Source organism: Choloepus didactylus, chromosome 2, assembly GCF_015220235.1.
Source record: "Choloepus didactylus isolate mChoDid1 chromosome 2, mChoDid1.pri, whole genome shotgun sequence".
In the NCBI taxonomy this organism is placed as follows: domain Eukaryota; kingdom Metazoa; phylum Chordata; class Mammalia; order Pilosa; family Megalonychidae; genus Choloepus; species Choloepus didactylus.
This window is the reverse complement of record NC_051308.1, coordinates 25726453-25744924: the sequence shown is the minus strand read 5'-3', so window position 1 is coordinate 25744924 and position 18472 is coordinate 25726453. Positions and strand designations below refer to the sequence as shown.

The window sequence follows — 18472 nt, the reverse complement described above, 5'->3', positions numbered from 1 at the left end:
TATCTGTCTTGTTCACAGATGTACCCTCAACACCTGGACCCGAGCCTGGTGGATAGTAAGAATTTAGGAAGTGTTTGTTGAATGAATAATTGAATGAGTTAAAAAAAGTAAATTTCCAACTTTTTCTTCCCCATAGGCTCAGCAACCTGGCAACAGCTGTTAGCAGAAAATATTGATTGCTTACTTAGTTGTATAGAAAATTTTGGTAGTGAGATGAAAAGAGATAAAAAGAGTAAAAAGATTGAGGGAACACAGAGAGTAAAGAACTAAATAAAAATAAGAAATACAACTTACTAATACTGAAGTGCCTCTGTTAAAAAAACAAAACTAATCATAGAATTAAAATTGAAATATATTTTAAGATAAACTTTGAAAAAAAATTTCAAGGTCAAAGGGTATATTCGAGACACCACAAGGCAAATGTGCTTAATCTATTATTTAAAATTCTTGACAGTGCTAATTCATGGCAGTTCTACAAGGAAGAGACACTTGACAAGTGAGACACTAAAATAATTCAAACAATGGCCCTCCTGTGGTGTCTTACTTGAAAAAAAATACAAAAACTATGTGTTACAATCATATCAAGCAAGGATTTTGAACAGTTCACTTATAAAAGTATTCATTATAATTTTAAGTAAAAATGTTTTCATTGAAATTAAAGTACAATATATCCAAAAGTTTGAAACATTACTTTCCTTTGTAATTAACACCGGTATTCTCCAATATATCATCTTCTGTAATCCTAACCTCTATCCTGTGCAATAGATACATTAGGTTACACAGGTGAGCAAATGGAGTCTCAGGGAGGTGCCTAGTCCAAAATCACAGGTAATGAGGGAGACCAGAACTCAGAGCTCAGAGACATTGATCTTTTTACTACATCATATTGCCTTTCCTAGAATATCTGTGAATTCATCTTTCCAATTTGATTATCAGGGTATCGGAAATAGCCATAGTAAAAGTCTAATGTCCCAAGGGAGTTAGCCTGTAATTTAGGACAATTAGTCCCACTTCTCTGGTTATACCATTATTTTTTATTAACACTCTACCTATATAGCTCTCCTTTTATCTGAGAAACCAAAAGACGGGGTGGGGAGGAATCAAGTTCAGATATCATTTGGTCCCTACCAGGCAATTTAAATCCAGATTTAATTAACAGAAATTAGACAGTCATTTGGTAGTTTTGTGCTCCTTCTGCATGGTTTATTGGGGTGCTCTTTATAAAGCACAGACTCCCAGATATATTGCTTTGGGTAATACATTTAAGTAAGAAAAAAGGATATAAAGAACCCTTGACCCAGTATTATGGGAGGTATATTTAAAAGTTAATATTTCAACTATTTTTATTAAAACAATACTTCAGAAATGCCATGATAAGGGTTAAATTATGGTATTTGTTATTTTTTTGCATTATAAATAAATATAGTATTGGTTTAAAAATCTACTAAATAAGAAGAAGAGGTAATAATGCTATATGTAAAATAACAAGGTCAAGTTGTTGTAGATTGCCATAAGATCCTCTGATAGCTTCGTGCATGTGTCTATTATTAGAGAAATCATCCATTTTAATCACTGCTCTCCAACAAAGTGAATAAGACATAAGCAAACAATTTTTAGGAGAGATAAAGAAAGTATATTTCAGAAGAATAAAGTATCTGAGGAACATACAGAATAACAAATTGCCATAACTCATGAACTTTAAGAAAGCATTTTTTTTAGGAGTCATTGACATATTTACACAAAGATTAATCAAATGGGTCTTTTAGGAATCATTAACATATTTACACAGAAAGATTAATCAAATGGATCTTATCCTGTTTCTTTAGCAATTTGTGGTTGGGGTAAGAGTGACAGTCACACAATCTATAACGTAGTTTGTGGACGAATGCTCTAGAGCTAAAATAAAGTAAATAAGGATTCACAATGACAACAATAGCTCTTGCATTTAGGAATAACATTCTCAGAAATTAAGAAAAATAGACCAATGTAGGAAATAAGAATCAAAGTAAAGAAGCATCTTGCCTCTGTTCTCAGCATTCTCTGAGCTGATATGGGATTGCCCCTTCTTTGCCACCACCTTCACATTTTATGGCTGTACAGTAAGTATGTGCCATGTGATCACGGACACACAAGAACACCGTGACTCACCTACTTATTATTTGTATGGCCTGGGAGGGCACTTAAGCTCTCTACATTTCAGTTACCGTCAATTAAATAAAGATAGCAATGCCTTCTTTCTGGGAGAGCTGTTTTAAGGCTCTGGGTCAAATTAAATATGTAATTGTTTAAGGTAGAGCAGGTTCATAGTAGAATCATTGAGTGACATTTCTGTTCCTAAAGCAGGAGGCAGAAGCCAACAGCTCTAATTCTTTTCATAATTATAATTCTTGTACAATATTCTTCCTCCTTAAGGGCAAGGACTTCAAGGAAGGAATTTGAGATTTTCACAGTCCAGATGCTCCATTTCCATAGTAAACCTTTCTTATTCTAATAGGTCTTCTCTTATCAAGGAATTTGATCCCATATAACAGAGACTTCATTATTAATATATATAAGAAATTTAAATAATTTAAAAATAATTTTTATAATATTTTTCTCAAGCTATTTTTTGCAAAGTTTAATTTTCCTTGTAGTTAATGTTTGATTACTGTTGAATTATGATTTTTAAATTAAAATTCCCTGAATTATTATTTCTTGCCTTTTTATCCCTGTAAATGCATTGCTAATGGCTAAATCTTTAAATGAAAGTTAGATTTAGAAGTACTGTACTGTTATGAAATTTAAAGTACCTTAATTTGGAGGAATTTTTTAAAAGATAGCAAAAGACTAGCACTAACCAATAGAATAGAGCAGAAATTAGAGAATGGTACCACATTCACTTGAAAGATTTTTTTTTTTTCTGAAATCAATAGAATTTAGCCAAATGGAAGGAAGATGGTGGTATGATCCATTAATTTCCTTTCTCAAGAAATTAGTGTGCCAGTTTGATTACATTATGTCCCCCAAATGCCATTATCTTTGATGTAATCTTGTGTGGGCAGATGTTATCAGTGTTGATTAGATTGTAATTCTTTGAGTGTTTCTTTGGAATGTGCCCCACCCAACTGTGGGTGATGACTCTGATTGGATAATTTCCATGGAGGTGTTGGCCCACCCATTCAGGGTGGGTCTGAATTAAATCACTGGAGCACTATATAAGATCAGACAGAAGGAGCAAGCTGCTACAGCCAAGAGGGACACTGAAGAACGCCCAGAAGCTGAGAGAGGAGCTGCAGTTTGATGACAGCCGTTGGAAGCAGACTCTTGCTCTGGAGAAGCTGAGAGAGGACAAATATCCCAAGTGCAACTAAGAATGACATTTTTGAGGAGCTGCAGCCTAGAGAGGAACGTCCTGGGAGAAAGCCATTTTGAAACCAGAACTTTGGAGCAGACGCCAGCCACGTGCCTTCCCAGCTGACAGAGGTTTTCCGGACACCATTGGCCATCCTCCAGTGAAGGTACCCGATTGCTGATGTGTTACCTTGGACACTTCATGGCCTTAAGACTGTAACTGTGTAACCAAATAAACCCCCTTTTATAAAAGCCGATCCGTCTCTGGTGTTTTGCATTCCGGCAGCATTAGCAAACTAGAACAATTAGGGTGGCTTTATATAACTGGATGAAATTCTGACCAACCCCATTAATATTTCCTAACATGAATACATCAGGGCTGGAGCTACCACTAAGTCTTGGGAAAGGCAAAGACAAAACCTGCTACATCTTGGGAAAGGATTGCCACCATCTTGAATCAAAGTTTCTGTGGCCTTGGCATGACACTGGAAGAGAACACCTAAGCTTGACTAACTTTCTATCCTGATCTGGGTTCTTAAAGTAGCACAGACTTTCTCAGACAATTGGGGAACAAGCATAAGTATATATGGGAGAAACTGGGAGCAGGGAAATGCAGTATTCTTGGAGCATTTTTGGAACAGCTGCATCAGACAACAGAAAATACAGGATTATCAGCGTTTTTCTCTAGCCTACTTTTACCAATGTAGCAGTTTCACTCCAAAACTAGTGAGCAAACTCCAAAAGAAACCAGAGGGTATGCATAATAGGCCAATATCCTTCTTTTTTTAGAGGACCTGGAACCTGATAGAGTAGTTTCAACAAATTTAGATTAAAAAAATAAATAAATAAAACTGCAAAGACAAAGTTTTCTGGCTTTATTTTTCCAGGATACCAGCTCTCTCTGAATGCCCTTCAGGCTACTGAATCATGTATATCATAAAAATATAAACCCACAATTTAGATCTAATTCACAGTTTAAACCCTAAAGAAAGATGCAAAAATAATATCCAGATAAATAAGCAGGGAAGCCAAGGAGAATTCACCAATGCCAATTCAGAGTGAGGAAACCAAAAAGGACATTTAGAGGGCTGGTGAAAAGCATGTGAACCAATTTAAACATAGAATTAAGTCTAAATAATTGTGACAAAAATAGTTTCCAAATAGAATGTGAATGTTATAATTAAAAAAATATCTATAACAGAAAATGCAGTGAATTCTAAAGTCACACAGGAAAAAACAGGGAAGAAGAGTGAGTGAAGATGTGCTAATTTTCATCATTTTTGGAGGGAGTCATTAGGCAATGTTCAAATTCTGTGTTTCCATTTTGAGAAATATATATTTAAGCATTTATTTAAAGAGATAAGAATGGAATAGTAACAAGTTTTTATTACTTCTAAAATAGGAGAGCAAGAATTAAAGAAAGCATACTGCATATAACAAAAGATATAAAGCAAAGGAAATACAATCACAAAGAAGGGGAGAGAAATAAAGACAGGAGAAAATGAAGACCAAACACAACTGTTACCACAAAAATGCATTCAGATATTTAAGTTCACCAATAAAAAGACCAGATAGGTTAGTTTATAAATAAAGTCCAACAATATCTGATGTAGGAAACACAAGTAAAACAAACTGATTCTTTTAGTTAGAATAAATGGTGATGCGAAGGTATACTAGGCAAATACAAAGTAAAAAATGAAATTTGAGGTAGCAATTCATAACAAATGAAAAATAATACAAGGTAAATAACATTAGACATACAATATAGTGACTATGATTAATCCCACTGAACAGTATGCTTGGGAGTGGTTGAGATGAGAAAGTTTATGTTGTATATATGTTCAGACAACAAAAGAAAAAGAGCAAGCAACTAAAGAAACAGTGACAATTAAGTGCAAAACATGATCCTAGACAGGATCTAATGAGGGAAGAGAAAAGGTTCAAAGGGACATTATTGGGACATATGAAAAAAAATGGAATATAGACTTAAGCTTTATACCAAGTTTAAATTTCTTGTACTTGATAACTGCATGTAAGGTGATTACCTAAGTGAATAGCCTTGTTCTTAGGAAATGTACATGGTGGTATTAAGGGTTCAAGGAGCATGATGTATGCAACCTACCCTCCAGAAAATGGATTGATAAATAAATAGACAGATGGATAGACAAAAAAAAAAAAAAATAGTATTAGCCATAGGAATCTTTTATGTGCTGATCAAAACATTAAATTCTATAACATGGAAATTGTTGGAAATCTATGAAAAAAGGTAGGGAAACATAATGAAAGTATTGGACTTCAACCAGATTGACAAAAAATCACCAGCAATGGGGAGGGAGAGCTTCTTCAAAGGATCTGAAGTTCCCAGACAGATATGATAAGCTTTATACCTCTACCAAGTCCAGAGAGCTGCCGTGCTGAGTCACCACAATGGTATCAGTCAAGTAAGAACTTCCGGGCTCCCCTTTCCTCACCTTCCTTCCTGTTCTCCAACCCCAAAAGGATTAGAATGCCAGTTAGCAGTACTTGGCAAGGAACACAGAAAAGCCAGGAGGAGAAAGAAGACATCCATACACCTTCACCCACAGTGGGCTTCCGGGTTAAAGCTGGTTCTAGCTGGGTTAGAGGGGAGACCTCAACTTTAAACCAAGCTTGGAGTTCTGACTACTGCTTAGGGTGGACATTCTCAATAATAAATTGAGACTATATGAATTACTCGAGAGTGACAAGCAAGATTTTAGAAACTGCCTGAGTTTTTATTCAGAGGCAGGGGAAGAATTAGGCCATAAAATAAACTCTAAAAAATAAAGTTTAAACTTTAAAAAATAAAGTTGCTTTATGACATGAGTCTGCTTGCTTGCTTGCTTCATATGTTACATTTCCATTACTTTGGTTATAAGAGAAGTTGTATATTTTTCAATATATATGTGACATTTGTGTTGCTAGCCTTTATGAATTTTTTATCTATGTCTTTCTTTACTTGGATATTTGGGTCACTGGGTGCTGATTTTCTTACTGGTCTGTATGATATGACTGTGCACTTTTGTCATGGGCAGCAATGCTTGCTCAAGAGACTGTTCCACTTTATAGAGCTTTATTAAATTAAGCAAAAAGACTATTGTCAGTTTTCACTTTCTATTCAATTTTTATTCAATTACAGATGTGTCCCAGAAACTTCGATTTTTTGCCATCTAAATTCTACATTGTATTTGGGCCAGATTCTCTGCCCTTACTACTCAGCTATTTTAGCCAGAACTGTACTTTAGACTTTCTCAAAATTCCTCCCACTTAATGACATAGCCTATTATGAAATTACTTCTTTGACCCTGTAAATCCTCAAAATGTACTCACTATGTACTCCTAGAAAACTACTGCAGAGAGATATATTTAAACTTGAAATTGAAATTAAGCCCTTGGTAATAGAAAACAAAGTATTAACTAGAATCCCAGAAGTTAGGGTTTTTCTTTAGCTGATTTGCTCTGCCATCAACAGTACCCAGAGAACTCCCTCCTTTCACTAATCCAGCCTTTATCGTTTCTCTCCTTTCTCAATACCAGTATAGTAGAAATTTGGGCTGAGTTGATCATTTGAGTTCATCTGACTGCTAAATAGCTTGTTCTGAAGATATTCTGGTCATTTATTCATTCATTCATTCACTCATTCGACAAGTACATATTAAACAACCTACTATGTACCAGGCACTGCCTGTCCACTCTTTCATTTTGTTACATTTTGTTCTCCATCCTGTAAATCTCCCAGATGAACTTTACATAGAAGCCAAACGGATTGAATTCTTAGGAAAATGAAATTATAGAGTGATGTATTTTACTTAGGTAAGAATAAGAGAAAATTGCAGTGCAGAACACCCACATTAAAGAATGCACAACTTCTTTGCAAATAATCATCTAAAAAATCACCCTACTTTTGCTTTAATCATTTGTTAATCTAATAAGTTTAAAAATATGCTTCCCAAAAGGAGACTGATTTTGGGAAGAACAAAGATTAAATTATCAGAACAAATAAAGCAAATTGAGGCTGATTCAAGAGGAGATGAAGAGAAGGATTGACTGATGAAGGACTAAGTTGGGGCTTGAAATTTGATTAAAGGTAATTCTACAGGAAAAATAACATTATTTCCTTAGCTATTTAAGAGATTTAAATTTTCTCTCATGAAGAGACACCCTCATGAGTATTGCACATACCCCATAATCTCTTTTACCAAATGCTGAGAACTTGTTTGATATTTTATTAAAGTCATAGTAAACATTTCTTTGGGAGCAAGCATAAACTATGACTGATTAAAAAATTAGCACATACCATATCATTATTTTGACATTTGACTTCTGAACATTACTAATGTTAGCAGAAATACAAAAGTACAGAGGTGGATATTTAGAAAGATGTGTTCTAAAACCGTATGTGTTGTGTCAGTGTTTTTAATAGTGTTAGAATCATCTGATGATTGGCTCTTTCCTTGGCCTTGACCTTCAAGCTGGAAACCCTTGTAGGGTAGAAACTGAGTAAATACCATCCATGTTTGCAGTGGTCTCAGATTTTCTGTGTAAGATTTTTACTCAGTGATATAAAAAAATAGGAGTGATATAGCTTAGTGCAGAGGTGGTATTTCTCAAGACATACCCCCACAGCTACTCTTACAAAAAGTAATATCCTATGCTCCTCATCCAGTAGATTTATTCAGCATCTAGAATAGACATAATTTATCTTGAATTTCATCAGACTCAAGTGTTGCATTATATGTATGACAAAATGGCAAAATTATTATGGAAATTGGGATTATACCAGAGATCTATAACTGCCCGGATATGATCATCAGTCAGCAGTATTCCCTGAAATAACTGATGAGATTTGACTGCTGGATGGCAGTGCTGCTCTCACTGTCCTCTCTTCTCTATTACTCATCCTGTAAATCTGCTCCCCAGAGGGACTTTACATAGCAGCCAAGGAGACTGAGTGCTCAGAAAAATGGAATTAAAAAAGTGATGTATTTTAGTTAGGTAAGGTGTTATACTTTCTTCTCTCCTAGTAACAGAACAATTGGCCCTCGCAAAATGAGGCAGAGAAGACACCAAGAAGCCTTCAGTTTTAAATTAGCAAATCCTCTTAATTGACTGTAGAATATGGAAATAATTGAATTTGCTAATAACATGGTTTTCATATAATTTCTTTTTACAAATGGTTTTATTTAGACCTCTAGATTTTTTTAAGTTCATCTGATGTCTTTTTAAAAGACTATTTTCCCCCTTATTCTTTGAAGAAACTCAAATTATGACAACTGTTAATTAAAAATAAAGAAATGGTTACCAAGTTTCTAAACATGTCCATTTTCTTATAACATCAGAAATGTCACTATATTTGAATTTCAGTAATAATGTTGCATAATTGTTTATTCTTTTTCTAAAAAAGAAATAAAGGAAGAAGGAGGAAATTACAATTTGGAAAAAAATTACAATTTGAACCAATATATCTTGATTTATAATGCTATATTTTTATTTATACTGCCTCAGTACCTTAAGAAAGTGAGAAATTATTGATTTTTTTTAATCTTTCAGCGGTTTACCTCTGCAAGAGAACAATGCAAAACAAAGCAAGATTGGAACTAGCAGACTATGAAGCTGTAAGTACCAAGTACCTTCTGCCAAACAAAGCCATAAAATTAAGAGAAGTAAGACCCATGGTCGTTTCTTGGCATTCAACTTTCTACATAAGTGGATTTTAAGGATCCTATTTTCAGGAATCAGGCAGTGTAATGACAATAAATCCTTGACTACCTTGCTTCCTCTCGTTATTGACATTGAGGATGGTGAAATTCCAAATACACAAATTCGAAGTAGAAGGGGAAACATCTTATTTTTTAAAAATGGTTTCACTTTTACTATAGTAAAGATATCTAAACTTAAAGAATTAAACAGTATATAGGGAAAAAATTTTTTTGCAAAACCTTCAGTTTGGTCAATATCAGCAAATAAAATTAATCTGATATAATTTGTTTAGACGGTTGCTGAGTAATGATTTACTGAATTTGAAGCACTGTGTGGAAGTGGTTGGAAAGCTCACAATGGTTTATATTTATTGTCAGGAACTGGACAGACTGATGAAATCAGTAGTGGAAATGTATTATTTTTCCTGTCCTCCATGTAAAGTGGATGCAGAAAAGTCCAATGGATTAGTCTTGAACACTTTTTCATGCAAGATAACGTTGGTATTTTGCAGATTTGTGTTCAATTTTTACTTGTATTCTCCAAAGTCAGTTATTCACAAAGCTTAATATTTGTAATAGGTTTTTCTGTTTCCTCTGAGGCTGTTAATAAGAGGATTAGCTGCATTCATTGAGCGTGACTTATTCAAAACCGGAATAAACTTAGTACTTTGGAAATGCTACATTTATTTTCTTGACAAATACATGTTGTAAGTATCTAGAAGGGAGTAGTGAAGAATGGGCACCAGAGTGTCCTAACCTGTGGTATACTTTTCAGGAGAGCCTCGCCAGGCTGCAGAGAGCATTTGCCCGGAAATGGGAGTTCATTTTTATGCAAGCAGAAGCACAAGCAAAGTGAGTCCTTGTGAGTCTTTTGGAAGATTTGTTCAAGTTGTGGCCTTTTGTCCAGAGAGGCACTACAATTAACACTATTCATTATTCATTGTTACAATGTTGACAGAGTGGACAAGAAAAGAGACAAAATTGAAAGGAAGATCCTTGATAGCCAAGAGAGAGCATTCTGGGACGTACATAGACCTGTGGTAAGCAAACGTGTTATCATTGCCCTAAATTCATAACCTCAGCCTTTGGTAAGTGAGCGATGCCCTTTAAAAGTGAAGGGAGGGGAAGAATGTGGAAACCTCATTGATTTTCCTACAGCAGTTTAGTGAATTTGTTGAGGACAGATTGCCACTTTTGTGTAAGATGACCAGGGTCCAGTAACATATTATTTGATTTATAAAACAATATGTTTTTCTACAATGACATCATTTGCTTCTTCAGTCCTCATATCTGAGCTGCCTGATGCTGCTGTATATATATTTTAAAGAAAAAAAGATTGATACAAAGCAGTTTTGCACGGCTTTCTGGCTTTATTGTAAATGTATAAATTGAAATATTATTCCTCTGTTAATTTTTCTCTTTTAAACTCTATTATAACCTGCTTCAGTGTCAACTTTCACTTACTAAGATTTTTTATGGCTCCAATTCAAAATAGCTCATACTTTTCAATGATGCCAGTGATTGCTGGATCTGCTTATAATAACTTGGCTGTTTCTTCATTTGGTAACAATGTCAAACCATACAACTCAGAGTAACAAATAATGAATACCCTTTATTAATACCAGAAAATTCTGCGGAAGGAATTCAACAGTAGTTATGCACATTTTTAAGACAGCATATCTGAACTCATATTTCTTTCTATTTTGATGCTATGTCTTTTTCTTCTATTTCTTTAAATATAGTCAGGGCATTAGAGGATAACATTTATATAAGTAATATTAGAACAAACAACAGGTTCACAGCATAAGACACAAATCAAGATTGATGAGAAAGCCTTAAAAATTTCCTCTCAACTACTTTCAGGTTCATACCAAAAAAGAAAGACTCCAGGTTTGTTTTTACATATTTGTATTTCGATTTCAGAGAGTAATGCAATTGTTGAATTCTCTATTGAATTTGCTCTATCTTTTGAATTCTCAAAAGATTAGAATTGAGATTTAACTGGCTTTCCTACTCAAAATTCTGTTGGAGTTTTATTGCACATGATGAAAATGGATTATGAGGTTACACCCAGAGGTGTTGCAAGGATATGAGGTAGGATCTTTGTTTTAAGAACTCTCTAGACACCAGTCAGTACATTAAGTTTCCACTTTCATACACTATATGCCCTTGGGCATCTGGTGGCCCATCTGCAGCTTTGTTCAGCTTAGAATGCCTTTATCCTCTCGGCATTCCAAGATGACTCACTCCGTGCCAACTCTCCTGCACTACCCACGTCTATCTCATAGAAACCACTCATGCTCTAAGAGTGTAAACTAATCCCACCTCAGTACACTTCCCTTGGTCCATCACCAAAGAATTATTCAGCTGTTCCCTTGCCCTCTCTGTGCCCCAGTGGGAAGTAGAACCTGTCCACAGTTGTCTTTATCTCCATCCAGTGTGAATCGGGATCCAGTCTTCTTTGACTCACATCCACAAGAAGCACATACGAGTTCTCTCCAAGAGGCCTCCTGCCTGCCTTTCACTAGGCTTCCACTGGGAAAGTCATCTCAAAGAGCATTTGGAAGCAGAAACCACCCTGAAGCCCTTGGCTCCATCTCTCTTGCTGAATTTTTGGATGCTTATGAGGTGCTTTTACTTTAAATGAAGGTGCAATTTGTCACTCACTGCTTCTTTTTTAGAGGAAAATAAATGTAGCTCCAGGTTACCTGTATTCTTCTGAGAACGGCACGTACCCAAATTGACTACCTTCAACCATTTTCATTACATTACAAATTCATGTCCTTTGGGATATTACCTATTGGTATTTTCTTTAAACTTAAATATTTTGAAAAGGACCTAAATTCTGGTGAAATGCTGACACTTGTTCAGAACTCAGGCCTGCCATGCAAGTGCTCCCTTTTAACATGTTTTTAGCCTTCTGGGTACTTACTGACGGTTAATTGACAAAGATGATGATTGCAGGGACATTAACAGCAAGATGCTCCTAAAAGAGTTTTTAATGATTTTTTACTCAGTAAAATGCATAAGCTGTATCTCTATTCACTGACTGAGGTATTAACTAAGCAATGACAAGAAGAGATTTTTAAGATTACTATCACTGGGAAAAAAGTGTGATAAGAAACAGCAATATTGTGATAATTTTTGAGAATGGCTGCATTTTTTGTGCTGATCCCTAGAAATGAATTTTACAGCTGTTAAAATCAACCTTAAAGCAATTATTTAGATCCAAAAGCCCTGTGTCCTGGAGTTTAAGTTTAATAGGTATTCCTAAAATTGATCTTCTGCTTTATAGCTTGTTCTGACTGTGGCAGTAATAAAAGACTACTTCTCCCTGTGGTTGTCATCTGGTAAAACTTTGTCTTCCTAACAGGATCAGTGAAGCCGGGTTTTGCATATTGACACCAAACAATTTTCACTTGAGCAATCCAGAACCCTAGAACAAGCTCTATCTGTTATGCCCTAGGGCCTACTATTGCACTCCCCACCTCACTCATAGATGTTTCTGTATTTGGGAGACTATTCAATTACTTACTCTTCCGGCTTACATCATGTCTGCCAATGGCCTGTGGACAAAGGATATGGGGAGACCTGGGGCAGAGTGGAAAACACATGGAGTTTGAAGTCAGGCAGACCTGAGGCCATGATTTAATAGGACCACCTTGGCCAATTTCATAACCTTCCTGAAACTGGAAAGCCTCATTAATAACATGGAACCAGAGTTATCTTGCAGTGTTGATGTGAGCGCTAAGATTCTAGGTATAAAGACAATCAGCATGTCACCTGGCATGTGGAAAGCACTAGAGAACTCTTTGACTTCCTTTGTGAAAAGATGCAGAGAGGAGCACAAAAAAAGTTAGCGTGGGAACAACTGAACATTGAACAGGTAATGCAAATGCAACACCTACGTATCACAGGTTTAACCAAAGTCTACCAATCTAGAGGAATGCAATCGAAGAGAATCACCACCTTCTATTTTAGTTCTAAGGCCCCAACCAGAATAATTCCTGAGAATTATTCTCTCCTCAGCAGTCTCCCTTTCCCTTTGGCCTCACCAAGGTATACATTGGTGTATACATTGCATGAAATGGACTTTTCTTTACTTAATGCTGAGTTTGTCATTATGGTGTTGACTGTTTTTCACTTTCAACCATTACCATGTTCACCACTGGTCCATCTGGCCTGCTGCTCATTGACTTCAGTTGCTGATGATGAGGTGGCTAATCTGTGGGCCCTCTTTCTCTTACTACCTGTATTTTATTTTTGAATACTTTTGTTTCCCTTACACTTCTAATTTTATTTAGGCCCTTTTTTGTGAAACTTGGAATCTGTCTCCAATACAGATTTGTCTTAAGCAATACAAGAATTAAAACAAAGTGGTCTTCCTTGGTATTTATTAACCAGTGTACCTGGAATGAGTCTATGTTGATGCTTATCTCCAAAGAGACAATTCCCTACCCACCCAGGAAGCTCTGTAAAGGTTATGTGGAGTGGAGTAGAGTTTAAGTGTGTCTGATCTGGAGCCATCTACCAAATCAAAGACTAAAAAGCCCTATCTGAACCTCATGGAACTGAGCTCTGCCTCCCCATGTCACCCTTCCCACAAAATGAAACATCATGGATTGATGCCATTTATTCCACTTCAAATAAGTGCCAGACACTGTACTAAAGCCAGGGATAAAAAATTGACTAAAATACAGTTCTGATTTCTAAAAACTCACAGTCTAGGGGAACCACTTTGTGAATAACCCAACAAGGTAGGTATTACTGTCCCATCTATTTTCTGAGGGAAGGTACAGACACTCCGGAACCAAAATCTCTCCTACTCCTGATTTACAAAGGAAGGGGAGCAAAGAAGGGATTAGTGGGATGCCTGCAAAGAAAGTAGCTACGGCAAGATTGAGATCTTAAGTTTACCCATCTATCCTGCCAAAAGAAGGGATAAAAAGATAGCAGTATCTCTATGTATGATAAAGCTGTATTTTTAAATATCTTGGTAATATATGTTGCCAACCTGCATTGTTTACTCATGATTTTTGGATATTCATTTTCATTTATTTTGCTGCTTTCCATAGTTTGGGGCATCTTTCAGGCAATGCAGGTCACACACAACTGTCCTAGAGAATTCAACTAGCATGTCACAGACCCTCCTGTGAGGGATGGTAATACAATATGAACCTTAAAGTGCCAGTTCCAACAATGCTACCCCAAGAAGTACTATCTCCTGTGCTTAGATATAATAATTTAGTGTAATCTATGTATTTTATTATTTCAAGAATGACAAAAATTTTAAACACATAGAATAGATATATAATTCACATAAATTATGAGAGAGATGAAAGAGTGCCCTTATTTTAATTTTCATTTTAATAAAGGCCAATTTTAAAAATCGGAAATAATCACTAAAAGTTTTAAAAGTCTATAGATTGATATTCTTACTAAGAATAAAAAGCTCCATACTCAAATTCATGAATTTATGACACAATTTAATTGAAAGACTTTACAGTTATCTAATATTTATGGACATTGATTTAGTTTCATGACTATATAAAATGTCTTTGTTATGAATAGACACAAAGAGTTATTCTAACAGCTTATTGGTTAATTTTTTTTCATTTTATTTCATCTTTCACAGCCCTATTAAAACTTTCAATAAAAATATAACAAAGAACACTTAATCTTTATAAAGCTTTTATTAAATGAAGTAAAGGTAATCTGCTGCATTGCATTTTGTTTAGTGCATCATGGTAAGTGTAATAAGCCATACACAAAAGGACAAATCTTGTGTGACCTCACTAATATGAAATAATTAGAATAAGCAAATTCAGAGTCAGAAACTCGAATACTGATTACCAGGCCTGGGATGAAGGTAAGGAATGGGTAGTTAATTCTTAATTGATTCAGAGTTTCTGTTTGGGGTGATGGAGAAGATTTGGTAATGTGTAGTCATTATGGTAACCCAACATTACAAATGTAATTAACACCATTGAATTGTGTATCTGAATATAGTTAAAAGGGGAAATTTTAGGTGGTATATATGTTGAGGAAACAAAAATTTTAAAATAACAAAGCAAAACAAACCATAGGAATGCACAGCACAGTGAACCCTAATGTAAACTATGGACTATAGTTAATAGTAAATTACGATAATATTCTCTCATAATTGTAATTGAGATACCATACTAGCACAAAATGTTAAAAATGGGGGCAGGTATGTGGAAATTCTGTATTTTGTGCATGATCTTTCTGTAAAACTACAACTTCTATAATTGAAAAAAAAGTAAAAAGGACCAGATTACATCTTTTAAAAAAGTTATTGTGGACACATATTTAAATGGTGGATAAAAAACCAAAACCTACTGAAGTAATGCTAGATTTGAAGAACAATGAAATAGGATAGATATTCCTGAAATTGAATATAAGTATATATAAGCTCTTGCTATATAAGAAACAAAATACCACATATTAATGAGAACATTTTAGATTACTCAACAAATGTTCTCAAACTGGTTATGTTGAAGAAAAACATTTCTCACCTTATTCCCCACACCCAAATTCCTTCAAGGCTGATTAAATACCATATCTAAAAAAGGGGAGAAGGAAGGAAAGGAAAGAAAATAACTCTAAAGAAAAAAAGAGCAAAAATTCAATTAGAATATAGAGATTAACATTTAACTAAGGTTAGGAGAGAGGAAAGTTTTCATGCATAAAAACAGCAGATGAAATCACAAAGATAAAAGACAAATAAACTTAAATTAATTTTATATCAAAATATTCTAATTAGAAGGCAAATTGACATTCTTTTAAAAGTGTTTGCAACAAATATAAGTACATCTTAGTATTCTTAATATATAAAATAATTATACAATTCATAAGGAAAATATTCTGATTTCACATAAAAATGGATAAAAGGCTAAACTAACAATTATAAAAAGAAAAAATATAAATAGTTTTTAAAGATTTGAAAAAATTTTAACTTTGCTAGTGACAAAAAGCAAATTACAACAAAGAAATGCCAATTTGCTTCAATCTGTTTTACTTAAAATTTTCAAAATTAATAATAGCAATCCTAGCAAATGTAATAGGGAGGTAAGTACTCTTACATGCCGTAATGCTTATGTGCATTGGTATTATATTTCTGAAAAAATAATTCAACAATATGAATGAAAAGGTTAATATCTTTTGTACAAGTAAGTTAACTTATTAAAAGCTGTGTAAAGAAATTAGAGTGGTTAAAACTGTAAGGATAGCCAAAAATCTGAAATAACATAAATATTCAACAAAACGGTGGTAGTAAAATAAATTATGATGTATCCACATCATAAGATATTATATAACATTCAAAATGGGAATTTCAAAGAATTTTAAAGACGTGGAGAAAGACTATGCTGAAATGTCACATGAATATCTTTGACTATAAAATTATATGTAATATGATCTCACTTTTGATTGAAAGCATCTATGCTTATAAAAACAATTAGGAGAGAATAAACCCAATATCAATTGTAGTTATTATAGGGTATTTGATATTTGATAATTTTAGTTTTCTAGTAGGATTGTGGCACATTTATACCTGGAAAATTTATGCATGATAAAATATTCTCAGACTCTCATAGTTAAGCCATAACATCCAGAACAAGGGAAGGCATGTTTTTGCAATGCTCTGAAGTGGTCAGAGCACACTGGAGTGTTGTGTCTCATCACAAGCGCCACACTCTTAGGACATGTAGAAAACACTGCCTGTCTTACAGCAGGGTGAGCAGAATGATTGGGGGTACTAAAATGTCTGAGAGTAAGTGAGAGGACCTGAGAAATTAAGCTTTGGTAGAGAAGCTAGATCTATTACTCATCTGTCTTCATGTATTTGAACAGCAGTCCATGGAAAAAGGAGCAGAATTAGCCTGTTTTGCTTTCACAAAAAGAGGCAGATTTTGTCTGCCTGAAGAATGTTTTCATCCTTACAGTTGTCCAGTGGATGGCATCACAGAGCAGAGAGCTCTCTGTTGCCCCAATAGTCCAAGGGTGGCGATATGAGGGTCGCCTTTCTTGAGCCATTGCTTGGATAACCATGCTTCAGATTTGGTGCTTCTCATTATGTATGTGTATCACTCCTCCTAAAAAACAGGAGACAATGCAATTGGAGTGTTACCGATTGAAGGACCTGTTTTCGTTTCCTCGGCTGCTCAAGTAAATACCATGAAATGGTTAGGCTGAATAATGGGAATTTATTAGCTCATGGTTTTGAGGCTAAGAGAAAGCCCACGTCAAGGCGTTATCAAGGCAATGCTTTCTTCCCGAAGACTGGCCATCCTTGGTCCTGGGCTCCTCTGTCACATGGCAATGCACATGGTGGCCTCTCCTGTCCTCCCTGTTCTCTTCCTGGCTCCACTGAATTTTAGCTTCTTTCTTCCTCTGGCTTTCTTTCTCCATCTTTCTGAATTTCATCCTGCTTATGTAGGACTCCAGGGACAGGATTAAGACCCATCCTGATTGAGGTGGACCACATCTTAGCTGAAGTAACCTCATCAACAGGTCCTGCTTTCAATGTGCTCACACCCACAGGAATGCAGTGAGTTTAAGAACATGTTTTTCTGGGGGTACATACAGCTTCAATCCACCGCAAGACCCCAGCCTAAAATTTGAGAGCATCATAGTTCAACCAACTTAATGAAAATAGATGGTACATTTTTTTTCCAAACTTAAAATTTAAATTCAGTATAATATGTATTATATATATTAAGCTCACTAAGAATAGAGGTGCAAGGAGAGGAAAAAGAGTTTGAGATTTAAATTCTAGTTGTTATATTACCAACAATGAATGTTGCTGCTTGATTGAACATTTTTTCTCCTCAACAAAACTCCATAATTTTACATATGAAATTAACATCTGATTCTCTTATAACCAATGATGTGACATTTAATAAGACCAGGCTATGATCTTCCCACAGGTGAAAGCAGTCATCTAAATTGTCACTATCACATTCAGTCTCAAAGACGTAGATTTGATGTTTTCCAGAAGTAGTTCCAGAAAAGGAGGTTCCAGAAGTGTTCCCACAGAGAACATGACCAAATGCTTTTAGTACATTTCGTAATCAGTGGATTTTCATTCATTTGCCATTTCTAAAACGTGTAGCATGCCTTAAAATTCTGTAGTTCATTGGGTACCTGCTCCCTTTTCTTATAAGTTCAAAAATGTAATCTATTTACAAGTTGTACTGCCTATTGTTACTGTGAGTAGTGTCAAAATTTCAAATAATTTCCCATGTTAGCCTCATTACCTCAAATAATGGGAATGCTGATAGTTCTTGTGTTAATCTGGACAAAGAAATTGCCTCTTGTATTATGTTTGAGAAAGTGGTATTATAATAAAAATAATGTAATTTTTTCATAATTATTTCATGCTAATAACATGTCTGATTGCCTTG

At 34.9% G+C, this 18472-nt stretch overlaps 1 protein-coding gene across 3 annotated transcripts in view; it reads left to right on the top strand.

Annotated features, from left to right (window-relative positions):
- RGS7 (regulator of G protein signaling 7) overlaps positions 1 to 18472 on the top strand; it is a 565752-nt gene that overhangs the window by 483215 nt on the left and 64065 nt on the right. For all 3 annotated transcript variants that reach the window (XM_037822014.1, XM_037822002.1, XM_037822011.1), the window contains exons 7-9: positions 8899 to 8963; positions 9823 to 9899; positions 10006 to 10087. In XM_037822014.1, coding sequence (XP_037677942.1) covers positions 8899 to 8963; positions 9823 to 9899; positions 10006 to 10087 — 224 coding nt within the window. The remainder of the gene's footprint in view (positions 1 to 8898; positions 8964 to 9822; positions 9900 to 10005; positions 10088 to 18472) is intronic.